General features: G+C 39.6%; 1 protein-coding gene across 3 annotated transcripts in view; it reads left to right on the plus strand.

Moving 5' to 3' along the window:
- The window catches only part of RBPJ (recombination signal binding protein for immunoglobulin kappa J region), a 105381-nt gene that overhangs the window by 58588 nt on the left and 29995 nt on the right, over nucleotides 1–16798 (plus strand). For all 3 annotated transcript variants that reach the window (XM_019553001.1, XM_019553000.1, XM_019553002.1), the window contains one exon: nucleotides 4449–4544. In XM_019553001.1, the coding sequence (XP_019408546.1) occupies nucleotides 4449–4544 (96 nt within the window). The remainder of the gene's footprint in view (nucleotides 1–4448; nucleotides 4545–16798) is intronic.

Genomic DNA, 16798 nt, shown 5'->3' on the forward strand with positions numbered 1-16798 from the left:
ACCACCTCTTAAATTTCAATGACGGAGACTTCACAACTTCTCAGGTTGTTCCAGTGCTCAACCCCCCTCGTCATGAGAAAGTTGATTCTAATATCCAATGTAAATATACCTTGGTGCAATTTAAGACTTATGCTCCTTGTCCTGTCCTCTGTGCCCACAGATTAGTCAATCTCTGGTCTCTTTATAACCATCCTTCAGATATTTGAAAACTGTTATATGACTGTTATAAATATTGGTTTAATATTTTTAAATTAGCAGATTAAAAGTATTTTAATTTTTGTATAACCACACAACTCTGAACACTGAGATGCTTATTGTTTTGTTTTTAATCTGAAAATCAAATATTTGCAGAACTTGCATAGCGTGCGTCTACTCCATATTATTTAAGTGATCCCATAGTAGGTATAAATGTGCCCAGGTCAAAATCTCTAGAGATGACTCCAAGCTTCTCTTCATTGCCAAATATGGTCGATGGTGGCATGTCAAATGACAAAGCTCTTCTACTGACAGAATTCAGATTCTGTGTTTGAGTGTTTTTCATGGAAATATGCAGCACAAGCAATAGTGCTGTCAAGGAATGATCTCTCCTAGAATTTAACTGTACAGTTATAACTTAGTGTATTCTAAAATACACTAAAAATATTCTAAATATTTTTTCATTCTGAAGATAGTTGTTAAATGGTTTTTAGAATGCAAAATTTGTGTTGTTGGTGTATCTGATTTAGTCTATAAGGTGCATATCTACCCTGCCTTCTGTCTGGAGCATTGTACCTGAATTATTCTTGCTCTTGGAATTTTTGTTGTCAAGGTCTGAGAGAGGTGGTTGTTAGGTTTAAAGATCTGGGGTTAGCTAAATTAATGCCAGTTTCTGTAATCAGTGTCAACAAGAGAGTGACGTGGTTAGCATCTTGTCTGGCTGTCCAACTCCCCAGCCTAAATAACTAGGAATTTGTTTACAGTGGTTTGACTGGAGTAGGTCTTTGTAACAAGTCTGGAGCTGAAAGGAAACATTTAAAATTCTCTGCCTTTTATAACTCACTGTAGATGCAGTTGAACACTTCCCATTTGCTAATTGTTGCAGTGAAGTTATCGCAAACAGTTATTCTGTGGCAATTTTCAATATATTTGTACTTACAAATGTTCACTATTTTATGTTGATGGCTTCCTGGGCTAATGTGTAGAAAAACTTCACTTTGTTTACTGTGTTATATGTGAACAATAGGATATTAGGAGCATTGCCCGCTGTTACTCTAGCTTTGTTCCTTTTAGACTGAAGGTTTGGAATGCCTCAAACAAAACTAGGATGCAGATCTTCACGTTTTCTTCCATGTCAGGAGAGATGTACACTGAGCTTGTTTCATATTTACGCAGCAACTTTGTATGTAATGCAAACCAGGATTAAAGCCATAGAAGTGTCTGAATCTGGTGAATGCTTATCTTCCCACATGGTTTATAATTATAAATACACATTTACAGAAATGTAAAAACAAAAAGAAGTCTAAAACATGACATATTTTGCCCACTTAAGTTAATGCCACTTGCGGGTTACTTGGAAGTTATTGGTAGTATTGTCTGATGTCTCGGGCATAAACATATTGTACTGTATATAAACTGTGATGAATCTAGATTTCATGCACAGGTTTTAAATACGTAGTTCTTCAGTTGTCTTTCTCTGGGGAATGTTGACTAGGACGGGGTAACTATATCCTTCAGAGCAGCAGATCATAACCGTGTCCACACTATGACCACATATTATAACAGAAGGGTTGACTGCCAGGTTGTGGCATGAGCCCCCCTGCTTGGACCCCCGTCTGTCCACCTGGATGAAAGGCTTCTGCTGCTGGCAGTCATGTCTAGTGTTAAAGCAGGGCAGCCCCAGGAGAGGCAGCCAGCTCTGTGTGTCCTGTCCCACTCCCATGTCAGTCTGCAGTATAAAAAAGGTTGGGAACCACTGACTTAGAATTGGGTAGGAAACGGTGTTTCAGATCTAATAGACCATATCCCTGAGATTGATCTCTAAAGACAACAGGAAGGCTGGAAACTGGAGAATTGTGGTCTTTTTCTTTCTGTTTGCTTTGAATATTAGAAGTCTTAAACTGAAGAAATAATAGAGTATGCAAGTAATAAATATTATTACCTGCATAAATAGTTTCAAATAACATACCTATAGACTCTATTAACTGTTAGCTAAATGCTAATCCATATAAAAATGTCCTTCGTAACCATTACCACCTTTTACATCCCCGTAATTTCCAGCGTGACAAGAAAATTATTTTTTTAAGATGCTTGTTCTTCAGGAAATGCTGAAACCATTCTTTTCCCCTTCATTGCATAAGTTCCTTTGGAGGAATAAAAATATCTCCCAGCAACTTCAACTTCTGTTAGATTTTGCTACTATTTTCCTTTTTTGCGGTTGTACAGAAAATTTAGTAGGATGATGTTTACCTTGGTTGTAAAATGCTTTGTTAGCAAGTGATGAAAGTTGCTCTATGAAAGCCCTGGTGGTAGCCATCAAACGTTTATTTCTACATGGATATAAAAGGAGGGTATTGTCGTTTTGGGGAGATTAAGTCTCCAGACTATTTTTTCTGCTGTTGCGACATAGCAGGATGAAAGGCAGAATTAATTTTTCCTATGAAATAGTGCTAAACAAATACTGGAACTGACAGTACACAGCTATTCCAGGCTCTGTTTATAGCAATGAGTCCAAGAAGTGCATAATATGAATACTGCAGATGTTAATGGGGTATTAGATAATTCAGTCTGGAGCTTGAACACAGGTTTCTGATGGAGTAAAATGAATTTTTTAAAAAGTTAGTATTGAAATTCATAAATACAACTTATTGAAAAAATATTAGGTTTTGTGGTTACAAATACTGGATGTGCATCTGAATATTCTTATATATAGCACAGGTAAATATACTTCAGAGAGTTGATTTTTTGTTTCCATGCAGCATAGTATCCAAGTTACCAGCTATTAGCCCAATTTAAGGAGACCAGGTAACTAACATACAATTGTAACTTGTCCTACGTTTATGTATCACGTACATCAATCACCAGTATCCATATGCCAAATACAAGAATGTAAGGTGTATGTGTGTCCCAGGTAGAATATGGTGTCTGTCCTGTTGACTCTACTAAACAAGATTGTATTTTGTAGGCTGCCTTTATTTTAGGAGTCCTTCTGTTAAGAGGTGCTAAGGCAAAAATACTGCTTCCTGTGAGAAAAGCATAGATCAAATAGTTACTTAGTTATAATGACCATGTTATGGATTTAGCTTGAATTTCTGTGGTTTCTCCTTTTAGATATCCTTTGCTATATACTCTTGTCATTTTCAGATTCAACAAGAAACATTTTGTGCCTAGCTAGTTGAATAAATAGGGATGAGGTGAGAAGCACCTGAGAATACAGATAAGTGCCTATTTAGATCTATAGCTGCACCTACTCAGGCAGTTAGGCGCATAAATCTCATAGACATCAGTGCAACTGGGACATTTAATCTGCGTAGGTGAATTTGTAAATCACATTAGACATGTATCAACATCATTGGGCACCTAAAATACCTTTATAAATATGGTTCCACAACCTTGAATTGTTTATGGTACTTAAAGCATAGCTGGTACCACATGCAGGTGACCCCTGTAATGTATTATTCTCTACCTAATTGTTTCAGGGTTGGTTGTCTATATTTTGGACCAATGACAATTTGCATATGGTTTTCCTGGTATTGTAGAGATGAATGCTAGAATATCAGTGTATAGTAAGTACAAAGCTTAAACATTCATTTTGCCTGGCTCCCTGTGGGGAACTAGGAAGCTTTCCTTGGTAGGTGAGTAAGCAAATATCAGTTTAGACATATGTGAGCATTTTTAATTAGTTTTTTTCTTTGGGGTCTGAAGGTATATATACCAGTAAACCAATGGGATACTTAACAAAAGCACAAGAAATCAGCCTCAGCATGTCATGTAAGCACCTTGCTTTAGGAGTTGTAAACCTTGGATAAAATGAAGGGATATTAGTTTAAAGTGCATTTCAGATCAATGCATGTAGCAAAATATTTGTTGTTATAACAGTGAGAGCACAGTGTCCTTCTTGGTTTGATTTGATTGTTGAAACAAACACCAGTGTTCTTGTGCAGAATCATCAGGTTTGTTGAAGGCAGCAAAAAAACTGCTGGAGAAGAGAGCAAGATAGCCTTAATCTATTATAATATAATATGTAATTATGGGGTACAAATTAAATAAAGTTATTTTTGCCTAGTAGTTGCTTTTAAAACACTTAATTCAGACCCTGTTTATATTATTTGAGTTTGTTGAATAGTCTTCTATTTTGCATCCTTCCAACCTCAGTTGTATTATTTGTCTTAAAAGTTCTACATAGATGATTATATCCATTTAAAAAATAAAACAACGCTCCTTTCAAAACACAATTCCATTTTACTTTTTAGGGAAGCTATGCGAAACTATTTGAAGGAGAGGGGTGATCAAACAGTACTAATCCTCCATGCAAAAGTTGCACAGAAGTCATATGGAAATGAAAAAAGGTAAGGGGGTCTCCTCTACCTCATCTTCTGTTCACTCTGTGGGGGGGGATGACACATTTTTGTGTGTCATCAACTATTGTGGTACCTATCAACTGCTTCAAAACCTCTTATTCAAACTGAGAAAACATGTTTATAGACTCTAAATTAAGTATATTGCCAAAGACAGTTACTTGCATAATGAATGCTGCAAATAATTTTGCTTTCAGCTTGACAGTGTGCACACTCCTGCCAGTAGTCTCAGACTCTGTCCTGGTTCCACCCTAGCTTCTTCTGTCGTCATCTTCCAAATGAATTTACTGTTTCAGTTGTATGCGATAGGCAGGATATTAGTTTCTAATATTTAATCAGATATAGTCTGAAATGAAAATCTTTTGAGAAAATAAATGTCACAGTGTATAAGTAAAATGAAACCTAGAGAAAAGCTTAAGAAAACTTATTCTCTATTTCTGTTTTAAAGTGTTTTTCCATAGTAGTAGGATCTGTGGAGATCAATTATTTTTGTTTGGAGGAAGAAGAGATGATGGAAATTAGCTTTTGTTTCTCCTTCATGTTACGTAAAATGTTTCTTCGTATTAAAAATGTTTGTTCCCCACCCCAGGAAGGGGAGACTGAAGTGTTTATTTAAGTGCCATCTTAAATGGGAATAGTTTCATAAATGAAGTCTGTAATAGCAATAAGATATTTCAAGATGTGCATCATTTTAATGCATAAATTAAACTGTGATAAAACAGACTTGTTAAAGCTGGGTCACTGTATAAACAGTCTGATGCTATCTGTCTGATCTTGTCAGTGTAGGTGTGTATACTGCAGTCTTCCCCACAGTATCTAAGCAATGCATTTCCGGATAATTACATTTGCTTTAGGTAGGTTTCTAAGGCAAGAAGCTGTACGAAAGTAGCCTAGACTTGTTCATGTATGCACTTGATGAAAATGAATGTGCAGGGTTTTACAAACAGTTCTGCTGAGGCATTTAAATCCTGACTTGCAGTTCAAAACAGAAGCTCCCTCACGCCTAGAATTCTACTTATTCTCATAAAGTACAGTACATTAAATATTTACTGAGATACAGACAAACATTTCCAGTGCTAAACTGTTGAGCTAAAAAATACTGGACTAGACCTAATGAGGTTTTTCAGATGTGTTAGCAATATAAGGTAGCCTTAAAATAGCACCTGAGCAGCATTTACTTCTGTTTTGATGCTTAATCTTTCCCCACATTTGTCCACATCCTGTTGTATCATCTTGCTTGCTGCCATTTTCTGAGGTTTATGATACCATGTAGCATAGCATATACATGGTAAAAAAAAAGATGAAAATTGGTGTCCATGAGAAAATTGCCTGAAAAACTTGGAGATTTAGTGGTACCAAATTCAAATAGGTAACATCAACCTTTTTGGCCTTTGTTCATTTAAAAGCAAGTTTGAATAATGACAGACAAACATATTTTACCATATTAAGAGGGTGTGAGGACTTCTGTGTGTGAGTTGTAACTTTTGTGTGATCATTCCTATCCCATGGGAAGTGGAAGCTAAACTGGTACAGCATAATTCTCAGTGGAGCTGGTAAACATTTAAAAGTCTCCTGAGGAATACTATTAAGTGGAAATTAATACTGAACCTTCACACTGAATTTTGGATTGTTATTCAGTGGTGCCATGACTGCAGGTATGGGCTCAAACTGAACAATAATCAGATGTTGGTTTTGGTTAATGCATAAACAATAAATAATTATGTCTTCGCATGACAAAAAGGAGTTCTAAGTTTTACTATAGAAATCAAGTGTCCATACTCAAATGAGTACAAAATTCTTATTAAACCGTAAGTTTTAAAGAGAGGAGTGTGGCAGTGATTATGATTTTCATACGGGAATATACTATAACTTCCAAGCTGATGTTATGTCATTTTCTATATATGAGAGCAATATTGGAATATTTACAAGAATTGCTTTTTGATTAACACTTAAACATTCTGATTTTCTTCTGATTTTCAAACTAGTGCTTATTGTTCAGAAATTACAGTACACTATTTCATTAGGCTCCCGAACTGATAGTCCTGCAAGTGCTGTCACATTCTTGGTCACGTTGCCAGAGTCAGCATGCTCAGAAATTCCAATTGTAATTAAATCTCTGGAATCATTTCTTCCCTAAGTTATACACATGTAAAGTCAGATCCTTGATTTTGAGTTTATTTTATTTTACTCATAGTGACACATAGCTTTTGCCTTTCATGTTGAAGGGCTGGGTAAAATTAGTATAGGTTTTAAAACAACCTGGTTGGGCATTAATTTTCTCCACTTTGCTTGCATTTCTGAAGAGACTTGCTATTTGTGTGTGAAAGATGTGTTATACTCTTTAAGTTTTATGGAAAGTTCTCCTTGGCTTTTATTTTGTGTTGGACAGAAGTGTCTCAAGGAAATACTTGACTCACTTTACATGTCCAGTATTGTACAGAGAACCTTTTGTATCTGTATGAAACGGGCACCTATTTTTTTTTTTCCAGAAATTATAATTCTCTTCATAGTTCTCAAGTGTAAAAACAGTGTAATCTAGAGGCTGTAGGAATTCCTGGTTACTGTTCCCAGCTTTACATTTAGGGTGGAATTCTGTTTCCCACAGTATGCCTAGATGACCATTTTCTGGCCTCGTACCAGGATTAATTTTTTTATGCTTTCCTGCTTTGTTATGTATAAGCACATTTGCATAATTTGAATATGTGCAGTAGTAGCCCACATGTTGTTTGGGCATGTATACAGCTATGCAAGCATATACTTGAACATAAGTCTGAAAAAGTGTGGAAGTGCTTAGGGAAGAAGGGGGGACCTCCAGTATTTTTAGCCCTAATAGCTGAGTGGTTAGGGTACTTGCCAAGAAAGGGGGAAACCTGGGTTTCAGGCCTCCCTCACCCAGTGGGGGTTTGAACTTGAGTCTCTCTGACTTCCTAACCACATGTTAGGTATTATCCAGCCCCTTCTCCTGCACCTATGAAATTTGAGCCACTATCTCAGAAATCAGTGCAGTGGGGAAGTTTCTATCCATTGGGACATTCATGCTTTACCTGGAGTCCCTCTTATCCAGGGCAGCAGCAGTTTCATTGAGCCCCACAAACGCTAACTTGTTCTCTTTCTCCTGGTCCCATATATCTCCCTCTTGGCTGCAGAGGGAACTTCAAAAGGAGTACTGGAGAGGGGACTAGATATTACTTAACTTGTGATGTTTGTGGTTAGAGCACGGTGCTGGGAAGTCAGAGAAATGCAATTTAAAACCTCTAAGTGAGGAGGGCCTAGAATCTGGGTCTTCTGCTTCTTGGCTAAGTACCTATGCTACTTGGCTATTAGGGCTAAAGCTTGGGAAGCTGCGTGCTTCTCCTCTGACATCTAATATGTTAATAAGTGGTTTCTGGTCCTCTACCTTTTTATGACTCGCACACTTGAATGTTGCAAATTGGTTGCACATGTGTAGCAGTGTACCTGCCCAACCGAGTAGCCTTCTGCACATGCTCAGTCTATACACACACCAAAAATGAACAGTTAAAAAACTGGTATTTAGGTGCACAGAAGGAAATAGAATTTTGGCTTTAGTTTGCTCTGTCTGCATCCCACATTTTAATGTTCTAAGTGCAATTTGTTATGCGTTGAATGTAATAACTTTTTGAAGTTATATCGATGAAGCTTAATAAAAAGTGTAATTACCTTGGTGGACAATACTGTTTTGTTGTTATTTTATTGAAGGATCCTAGGGAGAGACCGTTTCTGATATGTTGCCAAGCAAATGGGGACTTCCTTTGTTGTTTGTCTATACAAAACATAGCACGGTGGATTCCTGATACTACTTTATGGTCTTTAAATCCTAATGTAGTAATAGTAACAGAATGGTTGTCAGCTCTTGAAATGAGTACATCTTTCTCCAGTAGTAACAGTCTTTGGAACAGCAGACCTGACTGAAAACTGTCAGAAGAAATTTGTAGGTGAACAAATTGGTACAACACTTGTTAGCCATGGATGTTGTATTTTGTTATGGAGTGGTCTTGGTTCTGTGGAGACTTAAGGTTCTAAATCTGACTTGTACTAGTATTGTTCTAGAGACTTGTATTTCTCTAAATGTTCTGCACCAGGATTTTCATGCCTGGATCCCTGCTTTGTAGCAGCACACACAATCTCTTGAAGCTTTTTAAGTCCTTAAGGATGGTCACCAGAGGAACTGAGGGTCAACCCTCCTGGCTGATTCCATTCTGTTCTCCCTGAGTTTGTTCAGCATCTTCGGACTGTTCTAGTCGATTCCTTTTTTGCATCTGTTAATTAAGGAGTTTATTTTGTAAGAGCTGGACCTTTCCAGCTGCTTTTTAGACTTTTCTAGTCGTCTCACTGAGTATACTTAACCATGTGCCTGCGCTCTGGTCAGATCCAGGTTATTAACTATTAACTATTATTGCTTTGTGGTTGAGTTCTTCACCTTGTTCTAGGCTTGCCATGTGGCTTCAATGCCTGTTTGTAGCACTCAGACACCTAATCCTTTTTCTCTTTTTTTCTGGTTGCATTGTATTCGTTAGTGGTGTTGTCAGTTTCTTTAATTCCCGAAAAGGAAAAAAGGCTGCTCAGTGATTTCAAGTTCAGAACAAAGTGGGTAATTGACAAACTTATCTCTTGCCTTCTGTCTCTGAATCAACCGTCAAGTGCAAGGACAAATATTTCCCTGAAAATATCCTAATAATTGAGAAAAGCAGGTGGTTTATCACTCTTAGGCCTTCCTCAGAATGACTTGGGAATATTTCTGTAACATGAGCAAGGGGATGATGCAGAGGACTTCTAAAGATAGATCCTTGGAAGTTGAAGTCCAAGTTAAAAAAAAAAAAAAAAGCGGTGAGCACTTGGATTTAATAGTATTGGCTGAAACTGGTTCCTGCCTCCTTTCCCTGCCCCTCCCCCACATCACTGGTAGCCTGTTTGGATAGTACTGTGTTTTCCCTAACGGATTTGCCTCAGTTGTGTTATACGCTGGGATCTGGAAGTACGTGGGTTTGAATGGCTGGTCAAGCATGTCACTCTGGAGGTTGCCAAAGGATCAAGTCGTCATGAGCAATGGAGTCAATAGGATTCAAAGTAAACTATCCCAAGTCCATATTTTCCCTAGTGGTTCTTTTCAGTACATGAGAGCTCAGTGAAGCAGAGCTCAACTTTCTTTCTGCTGCAGAACATGATTCCGTATACTACCAAGCTAAGGGGGAGAGTTCATCAAGCTAGGTGACTGACAGCTTGGACTAACTCTGAATACTCAGTTTTTATGGTGTCAGCTGAATTAGTATTCCCAAGACCTTTTATCATCACCATTATGGTGGACCCAGTGGAAGCAAGCAGGAGAAGGAGGTTCATTTCATGTGGGAGTGACATACAACCCTGGACTTTTCTGGTCGAATGCCAGTTCAGTTATGAGCTTGACTTGCAGATTCCAACTGTGTGAATTGTATGTGCTAGAGAGATATCCAATACGAGCAAGAGGAACATTCAGAAAGTGTCCCTTATACCAGGACCTTAGTCTCTGCAGGAACAGCAGCTGTACAGACTGGGAAATTATTGCTATTTAATGCATGGAATACTTTCAGAAACCTGGTGTCCTGGTTGTCATTCAGACAGGGACTGTTGGGCTTTACATCAGCAAGAAGGCAGGTACCAAATTGTGTATCTTGTGCTACAGAACTTGTCAGGTGTGTGCAAGTGGGTTTTTGTCCAGAAGACATGCTTGATTGTGCTATGCATCTGGTATGCACTGAGAACATAACAGAGTTGATCCATGACAGATCTTCATCTGTGGTCTGGAGATCATGTAGTGTCATTTCTTCCTTAGATGGGAAAGCTAGAGGTAGATTTTTCCATTCCTTGAAAAATAAGCTGCCAGTCCTTTTACAGCACAGATGAAAGACTACGCTGGCAAGGGAATATCTTAACCATCCAGTAGGCAAGTAAATCCCTACATGCTTTTTACTCGTTACCTCTTGCAGTCAAGTCTGTGATGGGAGTCAGATAGTTCAGAAGCAATACTTTCTTCACTCCCTCCCTCCGCAACCGTCTTCTAGTTTATTGTTCAGATTTTATCTTTGGGGAATTTTTACCTCCCACTCCATCAGAAACATAGAGCCTTGTGATTAAGAAAGAGCAGTAAGGAGACCCTGTAAATGGAAGGTGGAAAAAAGAGTAATTTAATAAGTTCCACAGGAGCTAGTCCCACTCAGTTTCCAGTTGATAAGACTGAAAAACTCTTTTAGACTTAAAAATAGTTAATTAGGTTTTTGTGTCTGTCTTCTCTTTAGATCTACTAGAAACCAATCCTGACATGAATGTATAGGTTTACATGTATGTGTTCTAATCCATTTCTGGGGGAAAATGAGGGTTTTTTGACTGTCATTTTAAACTAAACAAGGCCAAGAGTCTTCTTTTGTTTATAGTATGAGAAGTGGCCGGATTAGCAATGTCTTTGTGTACTTTGCTATGCATCTGCTAGCCAATATAACTGATATCTGCTTCTGTACATCATGGGATTGTTGTTTAAAAATAAAATTGCGGAAGACTCTATTTGTCTACAACTGGAGGCAGAGTAAGAGGCTCACACCCAAGTCTGGACTGGTGATGAAATACTCAAGGAACATTGCTAATATTTCAGCTGTTTCTATTTTATGACTTGGTAGTTTGAAACATAAACTTAAAATGTAATAAGCTGTGAATCAGTATGTGGTTTTGTAGTATAATAAATAATAAAGTTGCTTGATTACCTTTTCCTAAATTCTAATTAAAAAGGCTTAAAAGTTTCAGCCATTTTCCCCCTGCATCTCTTTAAAGGAGATAAAAGGTTTCCTGGTGGTCCTTTATCGCCATCTAGTGTCCTAAGCAGTCAAAGAGCATAGCTTATAATGAGACCGGAAAAAGTGATGTGAAAGAAAATTGTTGTATGGATATACCATTTTGGTAATGCCTTTTGCATTTTATTTTTCCTACAAGGAAAATGTAACAAAGTACATGAGGGATAAACCAACCTGTAATATTTGTTTTACGGTTCTTCAGTTACATAATTGGCATACACAGCTGGATTTCAGCATTTTACTAACTGGTGAACTATAACTTGAGTATCTTAAATGAGAGTTTTAGCATTCTTTCCCTAGAAAAATAGTTCCCTTTCTTTCTTCCTTATTCTAATAAAATACATACATGTTAAAATCTTGCTTAAAATCTATATCTCATAATAATTGCCTATTTTGAAAATTATTTATAGTAGTAATTAGATGATAAATACTTTTTGAGGCAAACGTACATACATGTGGCCAGGACTGCCTTTTGGGTTTGATAATTCAGAGGCCAACAGAATGTCTCTGAGTTTTAGATTTCTTCCAAAAGTGGAGACCATTTCTATCCTGTGAAGAGAATAGTGATGCTCAGCCAATGATAACAAGGTAGTAGAGGCTTCCAAGCAACCTTTTAGACATGGTGATACATTGAGTAACGTAGTGACTAATCAGAAGGGCATAAAGTGCACTTTAGCTTGTCCAACATCTTGGATAATTATATAGTTGATCCAGTAAAAAATATTGCAAAAATATTTTTGGCCTCATATGTTGCTTGGATCATCACAGCTACAACACTCCAGCCCTACTATCTGTCAGAAACACATTTAAAATAGTCATCCCAATGAAATTTTCTGCACCACTGAAGAAAGCGGAAACAGTGGCAAGATAACAAAAGTTAAGAGACAAAATGTACCTCTAGCAAAGGGAGAAAAATAGTATATGATGTTGTTCAACTGTTAGCAATATGTATGTCCTTCTCTTTATTTTCTTTTTGCACTGATTTTGGAATTTTAGAAACATGGTCTCAGTGGCATGATTAGCGTGTTTTTTACTGGTGGTTTATTACATACTGTATTTACCCAAATAGAAGATAACCCTTATGATAAGATAACCCCTTAATAATTAGATTTTATATATGGAAAAATTATGAATGTTTTAATTTTCCAGGTATAGAATCTAATTATTGGAGCCTTGCTTTAAATTTGTCCCCTTCCCACTGCCCCTGATAGCCCTTTCCCTTCTTACTGTCAGACCCTGCTCTCCCTGAGCATGTAGAAGTGAGGAGCAAAATTGAAAAGGATAACCTTGAAATTAAACATGACTATAGCAATTTGCATATAGTAACCATACATTTAGTTCATCCAGAATTGATGCATTTTACCTTTGTTTGAAACTGTTGCAAGTTTTAGCACAGGCACTTTATAAACACAGTTGAGCAGCACTTTGGTACCTACTTATGTATAGTACAAATTTTTTTTGGATATTAATTCAAAGCCAAAGGGTATTAATTCAAAGCCAAAGGATAATGGTTTACCACAGCTCAGCACTGCTCTGTGTGTGTGTGTGTGTGTGTGTGTGTGTGTGTGTGTGTGTGTGTGTGTACATACTCCAGATCCTCCCCTCCCCCCCCCACCCCGAAGGATCCATGTGCTAATTAAACCCCCTCTCATTACTGGAACCTGTATTCTTATCACCAGTCCTGGCATGCTCCAAAAGTTTATATGCAGATGAGGTACAGGGCAACTGAGGGATTCTGGGTGAACTATTTGGGGCCCTGTTTCATAATGTTTACCAGGCACACATGATCCCTCATCATGGGGGTTTTGCACAACTGAGACCCAGCATCCACAGCTGCAAGACGCTGGGTCCCTGTCATGCTAGGACCCAGAGTCAGCAGCTGCTGGGATTAAGAGTCCCCTCAGTTGCAGAACTCCCAGCCCTGGCTGGGCATTGGTGTACCCCTGTAACTGACAGGACTACCACCCACAGGGGAGACCCTGCTATGCATGGAAATTAAAGCTTAATAGGAACCAGCTCTAAAGTTAGTAGACATTTTTGAGGTCTAACTTTGTAGGTGGTTGGAGTCTTTTATGGAATGATGGCTACTTTGCACATGGAGCTGGTCTTAAGATAATTGTGCATTTAAACAGTTAATTGTGCAATACTTGTAACATGTAAGAGGGGCCACATAGACGTATTTTCTAATAATGTACCTAAATGAAAAAGTATTGCTATTACTTTTAGGCTGTAAAGAGGCATTGTATTTTTCCTGGGGAAAAAGCCTTTTGTCTTGGGATCCTATAGATCGGGGTGGGCAGTTATTTGGATCTGAAGGCCATGTAGGGGAGTTTTAATGAGCTGTCATAGGCTGGGTCAGCATTTTCTCCCCACCCCCTTGCTGCAACAGCTCACCAAAACTCCCTATGGCACTGCAGGCAGATGGGGAGTAGTATTCAGGAGCGGGAGGGGTGGACAAGGCTGGGATGACAGGGCTGGGTCACAGAGCAATGATGGCTCTGGGGGATGGGGAGGCAGGTGTGTGCACGTGCATGTGATGGGGGCTGCCTGGATGCTAGGTACCAGGAGCCTGCTTTGGGTGAGGAGAAGGAAAGGAGGAGGTGGGGTTGCGTGCTGCAAAGCTCACTTGGGTGGTGCAGTTTGCACTGCTCCCATGATGCTCCACATAGGGCCAAACCCTGCCCACTTGCTCTGGGGCAGTCAGTGCTGTGCTCCTGCTGTTCTGTTCTCTCTGCCTCCCAGCAGTGGCTCCTCCTCCTGATCTTGCACACCACTCCAGTTGGACAGACAGGCAGGCAGCTTCAGCTGGGCAGCTCCTGCTCCAGTGCGTAGGGCTCCAACACCTGAAAAGGCCGGGAGCTGGAGCCAGAACCCTGTGTCCTGGGGCAGGAGCAGTGTGGTGCAGCAGGGTAAGATCAGGAGCAGCTTCCAGCAGGGTTGTTCCTGGTGTGGCTGCAGCCAGGTGTTGTTCTGCTTCCCTTGCCTCCATTGGCAGCTCCTGGGGGTGACAGGCGAGTGGCTCCTGCCTCAGCATGCAGGGCTCTTGTTCCAGCTGCTGGCTGTCTTCCATTGGAAGAAGCAACTTCCACTGGCTGGGAGCTGGGGCAGGAGCCACTTGGCTGAAGCTGCTTGCTCAGAGTGGTGCTGCACAGCATTGGAGGGGCAAAATCAGAAGCAGAAGCCACCCGCTAGAGGTAGAGTGAGCAGAGCAGCACCCAGCTGCAGCCTTACCTGGAACAGCCCCACCTCAAGCTGTGCATGCTGGCTGGGATCAAAGCGCTGGTGCCAGCAGGAGCCTGGCACAGGCTGTTCTATAATCTGATTGGTATCACAGAGGCCTGGTAGGACAGCTCTTAGGGCTGCGTGTCTACACAGGATTACACTGTTTCAGAAGGACAGGGTTGGGAGAAACCATGATGGTGTCTCCTGGTGTGTCAAAAATAAATGCAATTGTTCCCTGGCCCAGGAGGAAGAAGGTAACAGATCAGAATGTTTTTGGGTAAAGATAAAAGGTGAAAGAGAACACCAGTATAATATATATATATTTTATAGTCTGTTAAATCAAGAAGACATGCATGTGGCACTTCTCAAGGAGGTTTAAAAAAAAGTTATGAGAGAGTACTGATGGGAGACTTCCAGACTCTGCTGAAGGAGTAATACAGCCAACCATAGTGTTAGGCAAGTTCCTAACTTGTGTGAACAGTTTTCTGTTCCGGAAGATTGATGATAGAACTAGAGAATCATCTATCTTTGATCTTGTGCTGACCAATAGGAAAGAATTGGTGAAGGATGTGAAGGTGATGGGACACTTGGGAGGAAGTGATCCTGGCACAATAGAATTTATGGTCGTGAGACGGGAAACACATGAAGTCAGCAGAACTAAGGTACTAAATTTAAACAAGGCAGATTTCATCCCACTTAAAGAGATAATTGGCATGGTGACATGGGAAGACGGACTGAAGGATAAAGGTACCCAGGAGAGCTGGGCACTTCTAAAGGGCACAGTATTGGCAGCCCAACAAGAAACTGTTCTGACAAGCACAAGAAAAATGGAAAGAGACCATGTGGCTGAACAGGAGCTTCTAGGATGCCTCAAATGCAAAAGGAAAGCATGCAGGAAAAATGGGCATGTCACCAAGGAAGCTTACCAGTAAAGAGTAGGAACGTGTAGGGACAAAATCAGGAAGGCAAAGTTGAAAAATGAGCTGCACCTGCCAGGGAAAGTTAAGGACAATTGCAAAAGTTTCTGTAAGCATGTTGGCCAGAAAAGACAAAGGAAGCTGTAGGTCTGCTGTTAACCAGCCAGCCAGGATGGACTGTTAACAGAACATGCAAAGAAGGCTGTGGCACACAAGAGCTACTTTGCCTCAGTCGTCACAAAAAAAACCTTAAACTGCACCCAGACACCTAATAAGATTGATTTGCATAACAAAGGGGACAAGCTGAGGGATAAGATAATAGGACATGGTCAGCAAACTTTTGATGGGTCTGAATTAATTCAAGTCAGCAGGGCCTGATGAACTTTGTCACAGGGTACTTGAGGAACTGGCAGAGATCTTGGAGCCCTTGGCAATAATATTTATGAAGTTGTGGGAGATATGCATGGTACCAGAGGGCTAAAAATGGGCCAACGTTGTGCCCCTCTTTAAAAAAGAGGAAAGGGTAACTATAGAGCAATTAGTTTCACGTTGATACCTGGAAAGTTACTTGAGTTTATCATAAAGAAGTTCATTTTCAAGCATTTGAAGGAGGTAGCAGCCAGGATAAATTTACTAAGAGCATATTGCACCAAACGAACTTGACCTTCAACAAAGTAACTGCTTGAGTGGATGAAGGGAATGTTGTGGATATAATGTATCTGGATGTTAGGAAGGCTTTTAACTGAGTCCCATGTGACCTTCTCCTAACACTTCAGATAAATGTCGGCTGGACAGAACTATTATAAAGTGGATAAGCAACTGACTCTAGCCCCAAGCAAAGAGAAATTAAAAATTGATGCATGTCAGAATGGCAGGAGATTGTGAGTGGAGTCTCCAAAGGGTAGTAGAGACAGGTCTGTCTTGGGCTTAGTGTTGTTCAACATATTTATTATTTGGATGCTGGAATGGAGTTCTTCTTGAGCAAGTCTGCAGACGATACTAAACTGAGAGAGACTGTTATCACAATGGAGTGCAATTCAGAAGGATCGTGACAGATTAGAAACCTGGGCTGGAACTAATAGGATGAAGTTCACTGCCAACATACACAAGGTACTACAGCTCAGGAAAAATAATCAAAAAGACTGATACAAGATGAGTGACACCTAGCTGTGTGGCAGCACTAGAGAAGATTTTGGAAGTCTTGGTGGGTCACAGGCTCAATACAAGTCTACAGTGTGTAGCGGCACAAAAAGTGAATGCGATTTTTGGG

The sequence above is a fragment of the Crocodylus porosus genome, unplaced genomic scaffold, assembly GCF_001723895.1.
Source record: "Crocodylus porosus isolate Cpor-Errol unplaced genomic scaffold, CroPor_comp1, whole genome shotgun sequence".
Taxonomy (NCBI): Eukaryota; Metazoa; Chordata; order Crocodylia; family Crocodylidae; genus Crocodylus; species Crocodylus porosus.